Source organism: Ambystoma mexicanum, chromosome 13 (assembly GCF_040938575.1).
Source record: "Ambystoma mexicanum isolate Mex_15411 chromosome 13, UKY_AmexF1_1, whole genome shotgun sequence".
Lineage (NCBI taxonomy): Eukaryota > Metazoa > Chordata > Amphibia > Caudata > Ambystomatidae > Ambystoma > Ambystoma mexicanum.
Window position 1 is genome coordinate 502,561,632 of NC_090938.1, and position 21,901 is coordinate 502,583,532.

Genomic DNA, 21,901 nt, shown 5'->3' on the forward strand with positions numbered 1-21,901 from the left:
AATGTGTAGGGGATTTGCCCATCCTGGAAGAGTTGTGAAGTGGGACCACTAGGCGATACGCTGTGCTAGATCAGAGACTCCTTGAGGGCTGATAGCGCTAGATTTTTTCCCAAAGGAATTCCGGCCCGGTGTTGTGGATGGCACAGTGGGTGATGCCCATGGCTTTAAAGGTAGTGTGTCGACCAGTCGAGAGCCAATGGAAGACTTTTAGTGTGGGGCTGATGTGTTCTGCAGGAGGTACATTAAGGAGCATGCTTGCAGCCACGTTTTGGATTCTTTAGACTTTCCTTAGTTGAAACGCTGGGGCGCCAAGGTAGAGGCAGTTTGCATTGTCTAGGCAAAACAGGATGATGGAGTTCATGGCTGCGAAGCAGAGAGGATAGGCGAGGTAAGGGAAAATTCACCTGAGAATCCGTAGATGGAAGAAACAGGTTTTAGATACAGCAATGGTGTGTTTGGTGAGGGACAAGTCTGTGTCCAATGTGCATCCAAGGTTTTTTACCATGTCTGAAGTTGCTGGTCCTAGGGATCGAGGCCACGGAATCGGTTGGGGCAGGAGGGCGGTTTTCCCACAAACTAGGATTTGAGTTTTCCCAGGGTTGAGGATGAGGTGGTTGGTCGTCATCCAGTGGTCAATGTCCGAGAGGCATGATGATAGGTCCGGACTTGTTAACCCTGGAGATTTGGGGTTTTTAAGGATGATCTGGGTGTCATCTGTGTAGTTGTAGCAAGTAAGATTGTGTGAGCGGATGATTGCGGGCAGGGGTTTTAGGTGGAAGATTAGGGGAGATAGGGATGCTCCTTGTGGGGCACCTTTTCTTGCTGGTCGTGAGGTGGATGTGAACGAGAGCAGGTGCATGATCTGTGAGCGATTTGAGATGAAAGAGGAGAACCATGAGAGGGCTGGGTTTCTAATTCCTAATGTTTGCAGCCTGCCTAGTAGGATAGTGTGTTCGATGGTATCGAAGGCTGTGGAGAGGTCCAGGAGGATATGTACACCGCAGCCTTCTGAGTCAGCTGTTCTTTTTAGGTCATCCCAGACGGAGACTAGGGAGGATTCTGTTCCTCTGAGCGGCCTGAAGCCCGATAGCGCAGATTCTAGGAGGTTGTTGGCTTCAGTGAATAGGCCAAGCTGTTTGTATGCTGCGCGGTCCACAAGTTTGGCCATGAAGCGTGTGTTGGAGATCGTCTGGTAGTTCTGGGGGAGTAGTGGGTCGAGTGTTGGTTTCTGAAGGATGGGTTTGATGTAGGAGGTTTTTAGGGCTTCCAGGAAGGATCCTGATGTGAGTGAGTGGTTGAGGATTCGGCGTGCGATGCTACTTGCACAGGTTGAGGCTAGGATTTTTTTTTTTTAGGAGAGTGGGTGGACAGGGGTCCTCAGGGGAGCCTGAAGGGCGGCTATCTGCCACAAGTGAGTGGAACTCCTGGTGTGAAATGGGGAGGAGTCGAAGATTTGTATCGATGAGGGGTGATGACGAAGGTCAGTCTGTGGGCAGGGGCATGTGTTCCAATTTAGAGGTGATGGAGGAGTGTCTGGCAATAGCAAAATTGTGGAAGTGTAATGATAAGGTGTCACATAAGGTTTGGGACTCGAGCAGGCCGGGGATTTGAATTTGGATAGGATTCTATGCAGTTCCTTGCTCAGGGTTCGAGCATTTAGGATTCTGTTCCCATAGAATGTTTTCTTGGTTATTCTAATTTCCAGCCTCTGTGCTCTGATTGTTCTTGCTAGGGTGGTTTTGTTCTGGGTTGTAGGGTTGGTTCTCCAAGACCGTTCTAGATGGTGCTTGAGGGTTTTTAGCATTTTGAGTTTGCCGGTGAACCACCTGTGTGTTGGTCCTGATCTCTGAGAGGCCCGTTTTGTTGGAGTGAGGAGTGTAAGGGCGTTTGAAAGCCAGAGGTCGAAGGTTTCGATCGCTGGAGGTCCTTCTTGGATGGAAAGTGTAGGGAGAGAGTTGAGGAGGGAGTGTGCTAGATCTGGCTTGATTACAACTTTATTCCATAGTGGAATGAGAGGAAAGGATGTTGGTGGTGGTCATGGGTGGCCTTGATCGCCAGCCACTGTGCTCATTGATATGGAGAAGCAAATTGCTGAGTGATCAGTCCATGATGAGGCAAGGGGGGCTGGGAAGATATGTTTGTAGTGCTGAATATCGCATTGGGGGTGTGACCTCCTGTGTGGGTGCGTGTGGAGATGTATTGTGTCAGGTTGAGTGATTCTAGATTGTCTGTGAGTGATCGCGTCATAGGGTTTCAGGGTGAGTCAAAGGATATGTTGAAGTGCCCTAAAATGGTAAGTGTTGGATGTAGGATAAGGTTGGTGGCCAGCGCTTCAGCAAGTGTGTCTGCAAAGTTTCTGTTGTAGCCGGGGGGTCTGTAGATGAGTAGGAAGTTGCGCAAGTTAGAGGGAGAGAGTTGCAGTTTTACTAAGAGGGATTTGTAGTCTGTGGTGTTGGTTGCAGTGTCCATAATTGTATCGCAAGTCACAGTTTTACTAAGAGGGATTTGTAGTTTGTGGTGTTGGTTGCAGTGTCCATAGTCCATAATTGTATCGCAAGTCCTCTGCCCCTTCGCGATCTGTTCTGGACGGTAAGGTTGTAGCCAGGTGGGAAGGCCTTGTGCGCGATGGACTCGCAGTCGTCAGTGAACCAGGTCTCAGTAATGAAACAGATGTCTGGGTTTTCTTCTGTGACGAGGTCAGAGATGTGGAATTTATTTATGGAGACTGACCAGGCATTGATGAGTACGCAGGATAGTTAGTGGGGTGTCCTTGTAGATGATAGGCTGGTAGGGTTGTGAGTTGTAGGGGAGCTGGAGTTGGGGGGGCAGAGAGGTGGGTGGAACAGGGTGAGGGGGAGGTGCAATGTGGAGAGAGTAGAGCAGCAGGAATGGGAGATGGAGGGAATAGGGCTAGGACCGGGTTGGGTGTGGGTGGGGAGGTTTGGGTCCTATAGTGTGGTGGCAGTGTTTGCGATCTGGGCTTGAGAGTGGGTGATGCTAGGAGGGGCATAAGGTGCCCTTGGTCCGGGCCTTTCCTTGGCTTTTGGACAGCCCAAGGGGTGTGGATGAGCATATGAGGGGCTGTGGAGCTTGGGATTTTTGCCAGAGCTGCTCTTGCTGCGCTGAAACTGGGGAAGCGTGAGTTGGAGGGGCTATGTTGTTCGGAAGTGGTCTTGTTCAGGTGAGTGGTTGGTGGAGGGGGTGGTGTGTGACAGGTGTTTTATATGGCTCACTGTGCAGTCCAGTATGCTCCGGGGAACAATGTTCTCTGCTCCCTCTCTCCATCTTGCTGCTCTTAATTGAGCTGAGTGGGATCTACGTGGGGGGTAGCGAGTCGGAATGAGGGGTGGTTTAGCAGGGGGGGGGTAGGTGAGGTGAAAGAGTTGCAGGTTGAGGATGTGCTGGGATGGGGAGATGGGCTGTGTGATGGTGGTGGTTGAGTTTGTATGTGGTGGGTCACATCAGGCCTACCTGTGCGCCAGCGTGCTGCTCTGCTTTGACCAGCGTATGGCACAGTATCGGTCTAGTGGGACGGGAATGCCAGATTATGTGTCTCAGGAGAGGTGCGCCTCCAACTGGGATATAGCGCTAGATATGTGTACTTACTTGGTGTATGGTACCTGCTCGGGGCAGTCGGGCGGGTTTCACTGGAAAGCTTAGGTTTCATAGAGTGGTTTATGGAGAGATAATGCTTTTAGAGTTAGGGATACCTAAGCCCCACGGGTTGGTAGACGGTAATCAGACCGCACCTAGGTTGGAGATGTTTAGACAGTTGGAGAGGGCCTAGACTTCACAGCATGGCAGACGTGAGAACAACACAACTGAACTAGAGGTTCATAGACAGTGGGAGAGACATATGTATCATGGAATGGCAGATATAAAAAACAGTCATATTTGAGACTCCTAGGTAGTGGGAAATGGACCTATGTTTCACAAAATGGCAGATCTAAACACACCCAGATTCGGGACTCCTAGCTAGTGGGGGAGAGGCCTACGTTCCGCAGATGGCAGATCTGAACACACCTAAATATGGGATTTCTAGGTAGTTGATGCTGGTTGACGGCAGTGTGGTTCTCGTCTAGCTCTTGCAGATACTGCCTGGGGCTGCTTGGGGTAATCACAGGTGGGGAGAGTGGGGGCGGTCACCTGGGTGGTTGGTTGGTTGTCTGCCAGCTTCCCCTGTTGACACCTGCAGACACTTCCTGGAGCTGCTACTTTAGGAGTTGTTATTTGCCTCGGGATCCTTCGCCAAGGGGGCTGTAGGGTCAGGGGGCTGCCCTGGGAGTCTCGATAAAGAGGTGTACCGGGTCAAGGGGAAGCTGCGAGAAACACCAATCGGGGGGGGTGTGGGGAGATGGGCCGGCTGCACTGTTAGCCAATCAGGGTGGGTGGGAGGGATGGGAGGCGGGCAGAAGGGAGGGAATGGACCGGGAGTGACCGGTGCTCACGCAGAGTTGGGGGAGGCAAAATTACTATTTTAAAGGCCCAAAATAGGTCACTACAGTGGGGTCAGCACACTCACCTACACCAGGATGTTAAATTACATTATATTTATAGAAGGCCCTCTGTAAGGGAGGGAAAATGTTATTTTATTGGAGAAATACTCCTTAATCCAATTAATTTCTCTTCATATGTTTTTAAAAAATGTACATATTTTCTTAGCGTATGCAACTTGAAGTATGTGGTTATAGTGGTATCCCTAGGTTATCATTGTTGTAATACATATTTTGTTCACCTGGAAGATGAACTTCAAGTCTTATTATTGTATGCATAGGGCAACAGCTCCCTCTAGTGGTGCGAACGGGCGGAGTCTTATTATTGTATCCGTAAGGCAACATCCCCCTCTAGCGGTGGCAACAGGCGAAGCGGGCGCATGACTGATTTGGACAAACATACATCTGACCTTTTATTATGAAGTATATACTAGCAAAAAGTACCTGTTCTCCAAACCGATTCTGTAGACTGACATAACACTCATCAATTGCGAAAATCAGGTTGCTGTTCCGATTCGCTTATTGCTTGATGAGCTTTGCACTCTGAAGTAAACTGCACTGATAATGGGCCTGTGGGGCTGGCTGAGATACCCCGGAGCAGACGCTGGGGGGAGGCAAGAGTTGGTGTGCTGCTGCCTACTGGGACCTTCTGTGCTCTCTCCCCACCGGTCGCCTCAGCATGGCATAGTGCAGGTCGTTGCGGTGTATTGCAGTGAAAATATCTCGGAAACCACGCACCTTGGGCCTTGAAACATGGTTTGTTCCTCGTGTTGAGGCTGGTCCTTCTATGACCACATTGGTGTTTTGCCAATTTCAGGCAACCGTCTTGTGTGTGAAGGGACTGAAATCCAGGGGGAAGGGTGGGGTGACCAAATATCATGTAGCCAGAAATATCCAGGGGGTCCTAAAATATCACTATGCAAAATTTGGTGCAGATTGGTAGAACAGTGTGGAATTGTATGAGAAACCCACAAACCATTTTCACTTTTATATATATATATAGATAGATCAAATATTACTTAACACTAATTGTCTTTTTGTGGCTTGTTAATCGAGAGATACATATGCAAACAAACACGCAAACACTGTTGTTGATGTCCTGCTCCTTTTTCAAGAAACAAAAAAACAGTGCAATGTTAAAACACATCAAGAATGGTTTGAGGTTAGAGAAAATGGCAAGGTTCTGTCTGCAAAATTAGCAAAACAAGAGAACTATAGCTCTGTGTGGAACTTCTGGTCTTGTTTGATTTTTAAAAACAACCAGAAGTGGGTGGTTTTGGAAGTCTGGGCGTTCTCCAATGAAGGTTTACTTAATGCAAAAAAAAAAGAGTGGAGTGATATAGGACGTATTCCTTTTGTGATAGCTCAAACTAGATTACAGTGTCTAGATAACTATTGTGGACTGTAGGGGATAAGGTGTGTGCCACAAAACAATCATTTGAAAAAAGAAAATCATCTGCACTTATAAAGCACTACTTCTGGAGATTATTGGTGTACAAAGTTTAGATTTTAGTGACACAGGCGTCATGAGGGGATTGGCTTAGGCACCACTCCTCTCTCACTGGTATAGTTTTTTTTCACAGAGAAGCAAAATGACGTGCTCTTAAAACCATTTTGCTAGATTGACATATTGAGATAAATAAGCTGTTACATGGTGTCGGTCATGCAGGAAACACCCACATTATAGTAGGAAACGCAAGCGAAACGGCTCCTTAATTCATCACTGCAAGATGGCCCCGAAGATCTGCAAGAATTTCACCCAATAGCGCGATGCCTTGTGGGTGATACAGGCACTATCACGTGGTCTCCGCTGCATCACTTAAAACATCCAGTAGAGGGCAGCAAGAGTTCTCTGCTAATGTTAGAAGTGCGTATTCCCTCCGTGGACCGCACATGCAGGCGCTTTGTGGCAGGAGACCTGTTTTTGTCGCCATTTCCTTTTAGTCTTTGTTTCCCACCTTTCGTGACGCAGTCACTTGCGTTTCCTCCTCTGGTGCTTGCGGACATAGATTACGTCAACCTCTAAATGTAAGCTTACCCGCAGTCTCGTTTCTGGCAGAACAGCCCTAGAACACCAATTAATGTTTCGACAGACAAAGTCTTCATAACTGTGTAGATTCCCAATTTCTAGGTCAAGGAATACATATATTGCAATGAAACTCTTGGAAACAACAAAGCCTGTAGTCCCCGCGTCCCATTACACTCATCAACGACACAACAATTCCGATTAGTACAACAATGGGTTCCTATCAGCACAACGAAATAATTGCCATCAGTGGCACATCCAACAGTCCATCAAAGACTCATCATTTGGCCATTTCCCTCACCAAAGCTACCTGCCCTCCACAGCATGCCCTCTACTCAAAGGGTTCCTGACATCATTGGATCTTGGATGTCTACCAGTGTGTGGCACGGGGGTGCTTAGGATGACCTCCCTGCCGGCCCCTGTAAAACAAGTGTGTGGATGGGCCGAAAGGTGCCGCCTCTTTGCCAACTACCAGTGCGTCTCTGACACCTTAAGAGGAGCGGCAGAGCTCGGTCCCATTCATCCATGGGGCAGCAGTGTTATAAAAACGAATCACCTTACCCTCAAAACCATACCGCGTGTCTGCTGCGTGCAAACCTTGATTGGTCAAGTGAAGTGCAACTACTTGGACCAAACAAAGTGCAGCTACTTGGACCTAGCCATGATTCCATACACTCTACCATGCTGTGCATGCATGCAAGAATGCAGGTAGACTGTGCGGTGGATACGGGGCTGTAATGGGCCATATTAATGGTGTAGAGCAGTATCGCTCAACAGATGGTCATCCACATGCATCACCTCTACCATGCTGTGCATGCATGCAAGAATGCAAGTAGACTGTGCGGTGGATACGGGGCTGTAATGGGCCATATTAATGGCGTAGAGCAGTATCGCTCAACAGATGGTCATCCACATGCATCACCTCTCCTCCGGTGAGGTTACTGTGGTGATCGGCTTCGGGGGGAAACCCCCATAACCCTTGCTCACAATATAGTGAGCCAGGGTTCGGGGGACACCCCCACACCTGCCAGCACCAAATGCGTGATTTGGTCGAACTTTTCGAAAATTCTGAGCGGCCGCAATTCGGCCAAATCACACATTCGGGCTTTTAAACTCTGTATTTTTGGCCGATTCTTAATATAAATGATGGGGGCCATGATATTTAATTAATTCTTAAATGGATAGATACAACATGGGTTGTTAATGTCTCTAAAAAAGCACTTCAATAGTGACGTGTGATGTGAACATGCTGGTATACTGTGCCAAATCACTGCCTTAGTAGTTTTAGAGGGCCTAGGCTCGTCTGCGGAGTGGCAGTGTGCGCCCCTGCCAGGGGCATTCAGACGGTAACTTTTAGCACAGGGATGATAGGACGGGAAAATGGGACACAGATGCTATGAACACATGGAGGGAGTGGTGCATGGGGGAGGATGTGTTCTGGGCTTCTATGTGTTTTGAAAGACTTTCATTGGAAAGTTTGCATTTTGTTGGTGCACTTTTGGTTGACCTGATTTCGATCATTATTTTGGAATGGAGGGGTGCCGCATGCATCCCTCCCTACCCCATGCTCCCACCCTCCAAAACCCACTCAGACACCCCCTATTGCCCCACACCTACAGTATATATATATATCAAATTGGTTGATTCATCTGAAAGCGTACAAACAAAATACAGACTTTCAAATAAAAGTATTTTAACACACACATTAGATTTGGTGATAACGTGGGTGCCTGCCAGTCCTGCTGGGCGGACCATTGTTCTGCAGAAGAGAGGATAGGTCCTAAAGGGTTGTGATCATTGGGTTTTGCTACCAAGGCAGGCTTGGAGAATTGTGAGTCAGTCACAATGTAATGATGGATCATGACTGTGTGCTAGGGCACTCCTGGAAGTTGGTGGCTTTTATGCCAGGCATCGCAGTATGTTGAACCCCAGGCCCCACTCCAGAATGTTAATTCTGGGACTGCCAAGCCTGAGCTATGGGCAACCTAGTTAAGGATAGATTGTGTATCCAGGTGAATGTTGTTAAGAGAAGGTAAAGGAATGCAGTGGTCAAATGAAGGCCAGAAAATTGGAAAAGGCTGGCACCTTGGGGTTAAAAGGTTAATGAAGTGTTTGTTCCGTCTCATGTCATAACAGGCTTTACTTTAGTCCACAGTGAGAAATATCAGTGCCTTACTTGCGAGTGAGGTGTCAAAGTAGAGTAATATGTATCCATCTATAGTGAGATAATGTACCCTGAGCTCCCTATGCACTCACTCTATGTTCCTTAGTCTGTTGATGTGCAAGTAACGGGCTAGACAGAGGGAGGCGGGCCAGATGCCTGCTCTTCTATGTGCAGTAACAGGCTGGCCCTCTTTTGTGTAATGATGCAGTTATGTCTCTGCCTCAGGTGGTGGCCAGACTTTTAAAACTGGATGTTTTGAACCCACGCTACAAGAGAACAGGAGGCCAAATGCCCTTTTGCTTGCCCCACCTAAGCCCCGAATGGACACATTCCCTAGGCAGGAAAGCTGGAAAGAATCACAGGCACAGGGTGGGTTTTGCATATTGGCTCGTCTCGGAGCGAAGCCCGGGACCAGGCTTCCTGGGAGCTCTTGAGGAATGCCAGGAATCTCATGGGGACGGCTGTAGTGGTTTAGGGGACATGATTCCTCTTGGGATGAGGTTGGGATCTTTTGAGAGTTCATCTGCATAATCCAGCCTGTTCTACTCTTCTCAAGATGGGCTCCAGTTACTTTGTGCTGTGAGGACTGGGCAGGATCGGGATCTTCAATCGAACAAGGGGTGAGGAGTCTGTGTAGGTTTACTTCAGACGTAATGGCCCTTTTCATAAACTAAATGACGCGCATGTGTATTTCTTTATCCTGCTCAAATCAAGATACATAACCAGATGAAAACTGAGGTCCACACAACCTCAGTGGCTTCATCTTTCGCGCCTAGAAACACTTGTGTACAGGCACGCTATAAATGCCAAATTATCCCATATCATATCTTGTGGAACACTGGGCTCTGGTCAATATCCCCATCAACCGGTTTAGTCTGTGTTCCACCCAGACCCACCACCTTACCTTCTCCAGCAAGTAGTTACTGATGTGGCCTCCGATTGGGTCTCCCTTGAAATCGAAGTTGATATCCATGTATTTGCCGAAGCGGCTGGAGTTATCGTTGCGGTTGGTTTTCGCATTCCCAAAGGCCTCTAGCACGCAGTTGGATTTCAGAAGCATGTTCTTCACTCTGCAGCACAGACAGAGGAATAGCGGGAAGGTTAATGGGGCCAAGAGACCATCGAGATATTATATAAAAAGCCATGGGCACAAAGATACTGCACAGCGGAAACCGTGACTGCGCGCTGCATCTTAGGTTGCACACATCCGGGTAAACATATATCCGGACAGCTCTGCGCGTGGTTGCAATACATTAGCACATCATGCTAAGAGCATACCACTCTCATTCGTCTTACCTCTCCACCTCCGCCCTCTGGCTGGGGTTGGTAATGGCGGCAATATATTGCATGATGTACTTGCTGGCCTCTGTTTTACCAGCCCCGCTCTCCCCTAAGAAAAAAGAAAAGTACACCAATGAGTTGTTGCTGCAGTGCCCTGTAGGAATGTCAAGATAAATGTGCACAAGCCCGGCAGATCAGAGCCATGTGTAAGGCAGGGAGGGGCCTTTTCTGATAGGACTAAAACAAGGCCTGGGCACCTGACCTAGAGTAACATGTGACCCATGAAAGTTCTGTTGTATGAGTAGATGAGCCATTTATCCCTGGAGGGTCTTGTTCAATGACAAGGTGAACCTTCAACTGTGGGGGATTGTGTTCCATGTGAGGGTGAGTGCCTACATTATAGGTTCTTGTTCTATGAGGCGAGGAATCTCTACCTGTGTAGGCTCTTGTTCAATGATGAAGGGAGCCTCTAACCTCAGAGGTTCTTGTTCTAGAAGGAGATGAGCCCCTAAACAACTCTGGCGGCGTTCACTCTATGAGGGGACGATTATTTCACTTTAGAGGATCGTGAAGGGCGCGTGCCTCCAACTCTATGTGATCTTTTTCTGTGAGGAGACGAGCCTCCATTTTCAGAAGCTCTTTTTCTAAGAAAGGGATGAGCCTCAAATTCCAGAGGTTCTTTTTCTAGGAGGAGATGAGCCTCCAACCACCTCTGGGGGTTTCACACTATGAGGGGGAGGATTATTTAACTGTAGAGGATCGTGAAGGGCTGGAGCCATGGCCCTATGTTTGTTTTTCTGTGAGGAGACGAGCCTCCAACTCTGGATGTCTTCTCTCTATGTGAAGACGAGTTTCTAAATTTGGAGTCTCTTGAGCTACAAGGTGGGCGATTTGGTTATTTTGGATTGGGAGCTTCTCACCCCTGGACCGTGTAAACACCCTGAACTACTTAAATTAGACACAGATGGCCTGCCCCACCCACACGACCTGAGATGACGATACAGGTGTCCTGGCACCGCCTCTTCATGGCCTTGTATGCGGCATCGGCGATGGCGAAGAGGTGTGGTGGGCGCTCATACAGCTCACGGCCCTTGTACTGCTCGATGGTCTCCCGGTCATAGATGTTCAGGGTCTTGTAGGGGTTGACAGAAACTACCACTTCGCCGATGAAGGTGTAGATCCGCCCCTTCTCAAACCTGTGAGGAAGACCAAGAAAGACCAAAGTCAGGAAAAGACCACAGTGGTAGCATATTTATGGGTCTGTGCAATTGCTCAGTCTGTGAATGTTCCTGCTGCAGAGAATCAAAATAATTTTCCAGTTGGGCAAAATAATCTGTCATTTGTATCATTAATATTGACATAAATGGCTACAATGGCTGAAATCTTTCTTCACCAACCGAGCAGAAAGAACACGTTTACCTCGATTTACATCGAACACTAAAAACATCACCTGCGGCGTACCACAAGCATCAAGCCTCTCCCCGCTCCTCTTCAGCATCTACGTGTCCTCCCCCAATGAAACTCATTCAAACCCATGAACTGACCGCCTACAACTATGCAGACGATACCCAACTCAACTACAAAATAACCTCTGCCCAAGACCCAAATAACACCCTCAACAAATGCCTCACGGACATATACACCTGAATGACAAACAATCTCAAGCTAAATCTAATAAAAATATAAATGATGATGTCCCCTCCAGAAAACAATACAACACAGACATACCTGAGTTGGCCATCGTGCATGGGGAACCCAGGAGACATTGTCAGTCAACCAAAAGTCAACGTAATAGCAAAAAAAGGTTTCCATCTCCTGCGACGAATAAGAGGGACACTCCCCTACCTCAGCTTCCCACATAGAACCCTTGCAATCTTCTGCTTGGTACTATTGAGACTAGACTACGCAAACAGCCTCTACCTTGGCATGCCAGAACGACTCACAAAATAAAAATAAAACGCATCAAAAATTCTGCAGCAAGACTACTCCTGAGACTAAATAGAAGAGACCAACCACATCACACCAGCCCTGAGAAGTCTACACAGGCTACCCGTAATAAAACACTTTCACTTTAAAGCCCTCTGCATCCCCCCCAGAAATTGCTACACGGACATGGAGCCGAATTTCTCCAAGCTACAATTAACCACTACCAGCCAAGCGGAAACCCAAGATCGAGCCATGACATTCAAATAGAAACAAAACACTAAGAGAAAAGGAAATTCAGAGGAACCTCATTCTCCTATTTGATAGCCAAACTGTGGAACTCGGTACCAAAATGAATAAGAACAACGGAAGATCACCTAGCTTTCAGAAAACGACTGAAATCCTGGCTGTTCAACTCACAGAGACAAGCATAAAAACATGCACTAGCACAAACCATACTCTGGGACCAAAGCAGACATGGGACAATACGGATCGAAGAACCAACAAAACAACCACACACCCATAGGCAAACAAAAAACAACTAACCACCCTCCCTGCTCTTTTCCACACCTGCATACCTCTCACACACTACACATGCCCAAAAGGGCCAGCAGAACTACATACAAAAATCACACAAACCACACAGTGGCGAACAAGAAACACCCCTTCGGATAGAAGCCCAGTGCACACAACAAAGCACACCCAGAAAGCCGACACACACAGACGCCAGTTTCTCCTGGCTCTGCAAGCACTAACAGAAGGACAACGTCTATCCTATCCCTCTTCCCTCACTAACCCACCCCAGACACTTTTCTTCCAGAGCGACGCGAGCGCCCGGAGACCATGTAAATGGCAGCGATGCACAGTATAAATCATCATAACATAACACAAAATCTTCAAAGACTTATTTGTTGTTACACTCAAAACTTCACTCTTAACTGCAAAAGTGATCGACATTTTGTAATTCAGCGTAATAAAAGTCACAAAAAAGGAAATAGCAGATGCAAACAAAAACAATACAAACCCAATTAAAAAAATGATAATAAACTTAAAGAAGGACAGTCTGCATTCGCTATTCTACTGGCGGGTTCGTGTATTTATCCGTAGTTAACGAACAAAGTCTGAGAACACAAGCCAACCCATAAACTTTTAGTCGATAAGCCCCGGTTCCGATAACAAAAATCCATCTGTCCGAGACAAAAGGGGATTTGTTAGAGTGTGAACCGCTGTGGCAGGCAGAATTGTCTCGCGTTGTCGTGCCGCTAGAGGGCGCGATTGCCTAAGGTAATTCATGCAACTAGCCATTCGTAGACTTAATCTACTGCCGGACAATCCGTCAAACATTTTGTATGTTCGGGTCCAGGTAGGCAAGGAAGTTCATATGTGGCGACGAAGTGTTGTCTGCGCTTAAGGAATGATGGGCACCGTGCCTGGTGCTTACCTGCCGTGCCATTGTATGCCCGACTGTAGGCGATGCATACTGGACAGTTTTATCTACGTCTGATTCTATGGTATAGTGACCCCTCACCATTAATTAGGCTTTGCATTTCTAATGAGAGTTGTAGTCTGAAACACCTGGCGAGCTAAAGGTTGCAGACCCGTACTGTAAATGATGCCGTCTTTCGCTCTCTACTTCCGAGGAAGCCACAAGTGGTTGCGATGAGGCTACAGTAGGCCAGGACAACGCACAGCTGTCCGTTTCCACTGGAACCAGCAGAGGGCGGTGTAGCGCAAGATTTATGAGCTCAGGAGTCGTCTGTGCTGCCATTCGAGGACTATCGTTTAACCTACAAGTCCACCGAGAATCTGGAAAACTGGGTGACACGCCCACGGTGCAGTGCCATAGATGGGCACCCGCGTTGATTATTCGAATAGACATCAAGTTATCCCCGTTGCTTGGGATACCGAGAGTCACATGAACCAGGGTCTGTTCCATTGGCAGATATCTCAAGTCTCCTCCATGCCGGATAAAGCCAACATGCACTGTTTTGGGGAATTCTGGGACTTGTAGTTTTGTCTTTTACTTTTGAAGTTCAGTGATACAAATAGGAGAATCCCAAGAAAACAAAGCGGGACTGGATGGCTTTCTCGCACACGTGGAAAAGGGTAAACTTGAGAGCTCTGCCATCCGTCTCGAAGACAACACTAAAAATTGAGGCGCTGTCCTTGTCCCATTGCAGATAGTAATCGTCATTAAGCCAAGTCCTTCTTCCCCTCAAGTGAATGTAGTCATTGGAGAACATCCAACTCCGGCCAAACGTATTCACCTGTATCCCCAGGACCAGTGCTGGTCATTGGGCCCGCTCTCGGCGGATCCGAGATCCGGCACCAGATGTGTAGCCGGATCTCGGGATCCGGCCAGAGTCAGCCGCCCAAGCCCATGAACCGCGCAGGAAAAAAGATAGAAAAAAAAAGCGTCCGCGACGGCAGCATTGCCGTTTACCGCGGCTTTGGCACTGATGTGTAATGCACAATGCTCACTACATGTACAACTGAAAGGAATCAGTTGTACATGTAGCGAGCATTGTGCTTTACACACCAGTGCCAGAGCCGCATGAAAGGCAATGCTGCCCTCGCGGGCGGTTTTTTTTCTTCTTTTTTTGGCACAACAAAATGAGCCAGGGCTCATCAAGGGGGCCTGGCCTAACTGCAGGGGTCCTGCTGGCCCATTGGGCCACGCACCCCCGAGGAGACCCGGCTCAATGGGCCACTGGCACCCTTGCCAGGCAGCCTTTTGTAGTGATCAACACTCTCTCCCCCTGGGGAGAGGGTGTTGATCTCTGCATTACTATTCTATAGGCTTGCCTGGCAGGGGACAGGGCCTCGCCTATTCAGCCTTAATGGTGGCGCTGCCCCTTGCCAGCTAGGTAGGGGCAGCGTCACCATTAAGGTTGAAAGGGTGAGGCCTTTTTCCTAAAGACTGAAACTCCCGCAAATCCGCGGGAGCTTCAGTATTTAGAAAGCAAGGCCTCTGCTTCCAGCGGCCTCACATTTACTCCATAATGGTGGCGCCGGCCCACGTGCATCACTTGATTAAAGGGATGCCTCGCAGGTGCGACGCCACCATTATGGCTGAAAGGCATTTTTTTTCTGGAGCCTGAAGCTTTCGCACACGAGCGAGAGCTTCAGGCTGTAGAAAAAAATCCTTTTCGTGTAGTGGCCAGGGCTGGCAGGGGAGATTAGTGGGCCACACAGGGCCCCGCCTCAAATCGAAATTTCGGAGCCTGCTGGGGCTGAGCCCTGGCAGGCCCCATCCCACTTAAAGCCCTGGCCTGCGGTAAAAGGCAATGTTGCCTTTGTGGGTGCTTTTTTTTTCTTTCTTTTTTGAAGTATTTATCTGACCGGATGGCCACTACCAACCCCGCCCCCTCTAGACCACGCTCCCTTTGCCCCCCCCCCCAACTCCTCCCCCACCCCAGCACTTGTGGGATCCCCCACCACATTTTTTCCATTTCTACCACTGCCCAGGATTCTTCTCCTTTAAGTAAAAACATGGTCTCCTTTGATTCCCAGGGCGTTAAGGTCCTCAAACTCCATTATCCTCATGCATATATTTTGTGTTAAGTTGTTTATACCGAGCAGCGCTGGCATTTTCATGGTCTCCAGGCGCTATTTCCATGCTTCCTTTCAAATGGGGTTCGTTGGTCATACAACTGGGAGAGGTGAGACTGCGACGAGGAAGAGTAGGATTCGGGGTAATGAAGTGACCCCTTTGCTCCTCTTCCTTGTCCCAGTTATTTACTCGTTGAAATATACCAAAGCTTAGAGGCGTTGAGCAGTACATGGTAAACCAGAAGGCAAAAGATGCCACCAGCATGCAGCGTTTAATAATGCCCGGGCAGAACATATCTGTGTCATGAACATGTATGGCACGGCTGCAGATCCAACACTAAGCTCCCAATGGCCGACCCCCAACTCCCCCCACCCTGTCCTTAGAAGCAGTGGTGGAAATGGAAAAAAAATTGTTGGGGGATCCCACAAGGGCCGGGGTGGGGGCAGAGTTTGGGGGGGGAGGGGCGGTGCCAGAGGAGGCAGGGTTAAGGGGGCAGAGTTGGCAGTTGACCTCCGATCAAAGGAAATACCCAAAATAATAGTTCAAAATGGCGCTAATTCTTTCATGCTGCTTCTTTTCCAAACTATATATCAATTCCACTTTAAACCACTTCCATGGCACTGGTGATGAGTTACTTCACTATGCTGATAAGAGTTTTCACTAGTGTTGCTGAGTGAATAGTCTTTAAAATGCACAATTTGCATTCCATTTTATTTAAAAAAAACTCCCCCCTGGGAACTATTCAAACACAGTGATTTCTGTTCGCCATAAGCAACGTTTTCTTTTACTTGAGCCACACCCAGCACAGCTCCTGCAGCTCCCCTCTGAAAGCAATTGGGTGGCTGCATCGTTTGTGATGTTAATAGGGGTATTTATTTATGCAATGTTTGTCGGATACCTGTATATTTATTTATTCATGCAATGTTTGTCGGATACAAGTATCCGACAATCATTGCATGAATGAATAAATAATCTGTGTCCATGTATCTGACAAACATTGCATGAATAAATAAACAGGGTCGTGGCTGAGGACTGTAACTTCCTCTTGTGACCTCTTGAATGGGGTCACCAGAGGAAGTTACAGTTTGCTCGCGTGTGCTTTTTTTTCTTCTCCCCAGCACAGAGCAGGGGTTTGGGCGGCTGACTCTGGCCGGATCCAGAGGTTAAGATTTATTCTAAACCTTCCAGCCATCAACTCTTTTGTTTTGCTATTGTCACCCCGAGTGGGACGGGTATGCCCAGACGTGGGTCCCGTGCCTGCTTGCCCTATAGACCCAAGCTACTCTTCACTGATGACGCCCAACAAGGCTGACACATGTCTGGGGATGCTTGTGGTCTCGTGCAGAAGGGATGTGATCTAGCAGTTCGGGCTGGACTACCCCTTTGGGGGTGGGGCCAAGCCTGATTTGCATATGGTCTTTCCCCTTCTGTAATGGCTTGGCAGGCGAAGAACGATGGTCTGGAGGGTTGCCCGGAGCAATGCCAGAGGTTAAGATTTATTCTAAACCTTCCAGCCATCACCTCTTTTGTTTTGCTAGAGTCATACACAGGATAGAGCCAGCATGGTGGGGAAGCTAGTGTCATGCACAGGACAGAGCTGGAATAGAGGGACAGCCAATGTCATGCAAAGGGCAGGGCCAGCGCGGAGAGGCAGCCAGGGTCATGCACAGGACAGAGTCAGCATGGAGGGGCAGCCAGTGACACACAAAGGGCATGGTCAGCATTGAGGAGCAGCCAGTGTCATGCACAGGACAGAGTCAGCACGGAGAGGCAGCCAGAGTCATGCACAGGACAGAGTCAGCATGGAGGAGCAGCCAGTGTCATGCACAGGACAGAGCCGAATGGAGGGGCAGCCTGTGTAATGCACAGGGCAGTCAGTCTGGAGGGGCAGCCAGAGTAATGCACAGGGCAGGGCCAGCATGGTGGGGCAACCAGTGTCATGCACAGGACAGAGTCAGTATGGAAGGGCAGCCTGTGCTATGCACATGGCTGTGCTAGAATTAGGGGGCAGCCTGTATCATGCACAGGGCGGAGCTTGAATGGAGGGGCCCCTGTGTCATGCACGGGGCAGAGCTAGAATCGAGGAGCAGTCAGTGTCATGCACGGGGCAGAGCTAGAATGGAGGGGCCCCTGTGTCATGCACAGGGCAGAGCTAGAATGGAGGAGCAGCCTGTGTCATGCACGGGGCAGAGCTTGAATGGAGGGACCCCTGTGTCATGCACGGGGCAGAGCTAGAATGTAGGGGCCCCTGTGTCATGCACATGGCAGAGCTAGAATGGAGGGGCCCCTGTGTCATGCACGGGGCAGAGCTAGAATGGAGGGGCCCCTGTGCCATGCACATGGCAGAGCTAGAATGGGGGGCAGCCTGTATCATGCGCAGGGCAGAGCTAGAATGGGGGGGGGGGCAGCCTGTATCATGCACAGGGCAGAGCTTGAATGGAGGGGCCCCCGTGTCATGCACGGGGCAGAGCTAGAATGGAGGGGCCCCTGTGTCATGCATGGGGCAGAGCTAGTATGGAGGGGCCCCTGTGTCATTTATGGGCAGAGCTAGAATGGAGGGGCCCCTGTGTCATGCACGGGGCAGAGCTAGAATGGAGTGGCCCCTGTGTCATGCACAGGGCAGAGCTAGAATGGAGTGACCCCTGTGTCATGCACAGGGCAGAGCTAGAATGGAGGGGCCCCTGTGTCATGCACGTGGCAGAGCTAGAATGGAGGGGCTGCCTATGTCATGCACGGGGCAGAGCTAGAATGGAGGGGCCCCTGTGTCATGCACAGGTCAGAGCTAGAATGGAGGAGCAGTCAGTGTCATGCACGGGGCAGAGCTAGAATGGAGGGGCCCCTGTGTCATGCATGGGGCAGAGCTAGAATGGAGGGGCAGCCTGTGTCATGCACGGGGCAGAGCTAGAATGGAGGGGCCCCTGTGTCATGCACAGGGCAGAGATAGAATGGAGGAGCAGCCTGTGTCATGCGCGGGGCAGAGCTTGAATGGAGGGACCCCTGTGTCATGCACGGGGCAGAGCTAGAATGGAGGGACCCCTGTGTCATGCACATGGGAGAGCTAGAATGGAGGGACCCCTGTGTCATGCACATGGGAGAGCTAGAATGGAGGAGCCCCTGTGTCATGCACGGGGCAGAGCTAGAATGGAGGGGCCCCTGTGCAATGCACATGGCAGAGCTACAATGGGGGGCAGCCTGTATCATGCACAGGGCAGAGCTTGAATGGAGGGGTCCCTGTGCCATGCACATGGCAGAGGTAGAGGTAGAATGGGGGGGGCAGCCTGTATCATACACAGGGCAGAGCTAGAATGGAGGGGCCCCTGTGTCATGCATGGGGCAGAGCTAGAATGGAGGGACCCCTGTGTCATTTACGGGCAGAGCTAGAATGGAGGGGCCCCTGTGTCACGCACGGGGCAGAGCTAGAATGGAGGGGCCCCTGTGTCATGCACATGGCAGAGCTAGAATGGGGTAGTGAGAATTTGTCAAGCACACACTGAGGCGAAATGTGGGCCCATGCCATATCCAGGACAGAGCCAGATATGGTGAGTAGACCCCACCTTACATTTGACCAGTGCATGGCTCAATCCAAGCAATACACAGATTATTCACTGTTGAGTTGCGCCTGAACACGCTGAAGGTTGTAGAGCTCCCGTGGAACTAGCGTGGCTGCACCTCTGCGAGCTGGCCAGTGTGTGGCACTAATCATGGGCCTATTTTAAACGTGTTGCTGCTCTGTGATGCCGAGGGCTGTGCACTTGTGTCCACTGCTTGCATCTGCCGTGTGCGGGGTGCAATCAGGGCAGTTTCTAGTCCATTTGGTGCCCAGGGCGAAACACTAGGAATGCGCGCCCCCACTCTCCATCCCGCGCGCCACTCCCACCGCACCCCTCGTGCCACTCCCACTACATCCCACGCAGCATTCCCACCGCACCCGACGCGCCACTCCCAAGCTACACCGTTAATGGACTCCTACCCAAAGTCAAACAGTCCGTTACACAAGGAATGAATTGCCATTTGCAACGGTGGGCCACTTTTTCATTGGTGCCCAAGACAATGTTATGCCTCAGTCCCACTTAGGCTGCAGATAATGAGGACGGGGCACACCAAGAGACCATGAATATGGCATAGGATGCAGTATATACAACCAACAAAGAACACAAGATGCTGAAGGGGGTTTAGAGGCAACCTAAGCCAAAAGTGCAATGACAAGGAGACCCCTGAACCCAATAAACAATCACTTTAAAATGCTTTGAGTGGGAATCAAGTATATGCTTTAATACAGTAAAGTCTGACTGTTGTATATTTGTTTATTTATGCATTGTTTGTTGGATACAGGTATCCGACAAACAATGCATAAATAACCTTAAAGAATATTCACTCAGCAACACTAGTGAAAACTATTACCAGCATAGTGAAGTAACTCATCACCAGTGCCATGGAAGTGGTTTAAAGTGGAATTGACATATAGTTTGGAAACGAACCGTGGGCCCAAACGGGTCTCCGTTTGTCCCATGTCTGGGCCCATGGTACGTCCCTGCAAGGCCAAGACCCTTCAGTTATCCCCCAATCTTCGAGGAAGAAATTAATAACTACTGAAAGAACGAGAAACAAGGGCATACAGTTAAACGTTTTAAGCACTTTTTATGCTGCAATAGTGGTGCTTGTATGAACGTGAGCGAGAGTGTGAAGTGTTACCTTGCACACCTGCAAAGAGGCATAGCTGCCTACAATGCACGCCCACTCCGCACACCCCACTGCACACCCCCTCCCATCATAATGCCGGCACGAAACCATTCAGTGACTAATGGCCCATCATTAGCAGTTTCCTGCCGGCATTGTGATGGGAGGGGCTGGTTTTAGCTGCAGGGGGAACTGAAGTGTTCTTATTGTGCTTATCCCCCCACCCCAAGTGTCGGGAAAGTGCTTGAGGGAACCTCTATCAGAAGAGGCAGTGCCAGGAACTCTACCCACAGCAATCGGACGCCCCACAAACTGGGGAATGCCATCCCCTCAAGCCTGGAGGGTCTCTAGGGACCGTGGCAATTGCGCCCTCTGAGCCAAGAAACGGGCCTGGGTGCAATGAACTATTGTGAAGCTACTACTGACCGCAATGGACACTTGGCAACTGGTACAAGTCTCTGATCCATTCTTTTATGGCAGCTTAAAGTTAACTAAAGAGAATGTGCTCTTTTGATCTGTTTTAATATAATATTCATTGGATGTTTTAAGTTCCTTTTAACCATTTTATATACAGTATGTCTGTATTGCTGTCATGGTCTTGATTTTAGATCTTTTTTCGGTTCTTTTGGCACTTTTGCACTTTGGCAGATTTGGCACTTTTATGGTGCATTTGTTGTGCCGATGTGCTGCTGCAGCTTAAGACGTAAGTGGAATAAAGCGTATATGATGATGACTATCACATGCCCAGGACAGAGTGGAAATGGGGAAGCATCCCAAAGCAGACCACACACACCCGGGAAACGTGTGACCACACCCCAGGCATGCTTAGGTGAAGCTGGCATGCAGGGCAGCCCGTGGCACGCAACAGACTGAGCCACAATGGGCAAACAGCCTGTGGCAGGCCCAGGAGGATGCTGGACTGGGGGAGCAATACAAGGCATGCCAGGGACAGGGCCAGCGTGGGTAAAGAACCCCTGGCAGGCCTGGGGGGCAGAGCTGAACTGGGGGAGCAATGCATGTCACGCCAGGGACAGGGCCAGACTGGGAAAACAACCCGTGGCATGCCCAGTGCGTAGAGCTGAATTGGGGGAAACCGTGCAAGTCATGCCAGGGACAAGGTCACAGTGGGTAAATAATCCAGCATGCCCGGTGGGGAGAGCTGGATTGGTGGAGCAGTGCAAAGCATGCCAGGGACAAGGCCAGAGTGGGTAAAGAACCCATGGCATGCCCGGTGCGTAGAGCTGAATTGGGGGAAGCAGTGCAAGTCATGCCAGGGACAGGGTCACAGTGGGTAAATAATCCAGCATGCCCGGTGGGAAGAGCTAGATTGGTGGAGCAGAGCAAAGCATGCCAGGGACAAGGCCATGGTGGGTAAACAGCCTGTGCCATGACCAGTGGGTAGAGCTGGATTGGTGGAGCAGTGCAAAGCATGCCAGGGACAAGGCCAGAGTGGGTAAAGAACCCATGGCATGCCTGTGACAAGGCCCAAGGGAGAGCTGGATTGGCAGAACAGTGCAAGGCATGCCAGGGACAAGGCCAGAGTGGGTAAAGAACCCATGGCATGCCCAGGAGAGAGCTGGATTGGGGAAACAGTGCAAGGCATGCCAGGGGTAAGGCCAAGAACCAGGGGGCAGAGCTGGATTGGTGGGGCAGTGCAAGGCATGCCAGGGACAAGGCCATACTGGGTAAATAATCCAGCATGCCCGGTGGGGAGAGCTGGATTGGTGGAGCAGTGCAAAGCATGCCAGGGACAAGGCCAGAGTGGGTAAAGAACCCATGGCATG

General features: G+C 49.7%; 1 protein-coding gene across 1 annotated transcript in view; it reads right to left on the reverse strand.

The window, feature by feature from the left end:
* Positions 1–21,901, reverse strand: part of MYO1D (myosin ID) — a 780,763-nt gene that overhangs the window by 518,251 nt on the left and 240,611 nt on the right. Inside the window, exons 2-4 of the mRNA XM_069634169.1 lie at positions 10,952–11,160; positions 9,980–10,073; positions 9,588–9,753 (exon numbers count right to left, since the gene is read on the reverse strand). Coding sequence (XP_069490270.1) covers positions 9,588–9,753; positions 9,980–10,073; positions 10,952–11,160 — 469 coding nt within the window. The remainder of the gene's footprint in view (positions 1–9,587; positions 9,754–9,979; positions 10,074–10,951; positions 11,161–21,901) is intronic.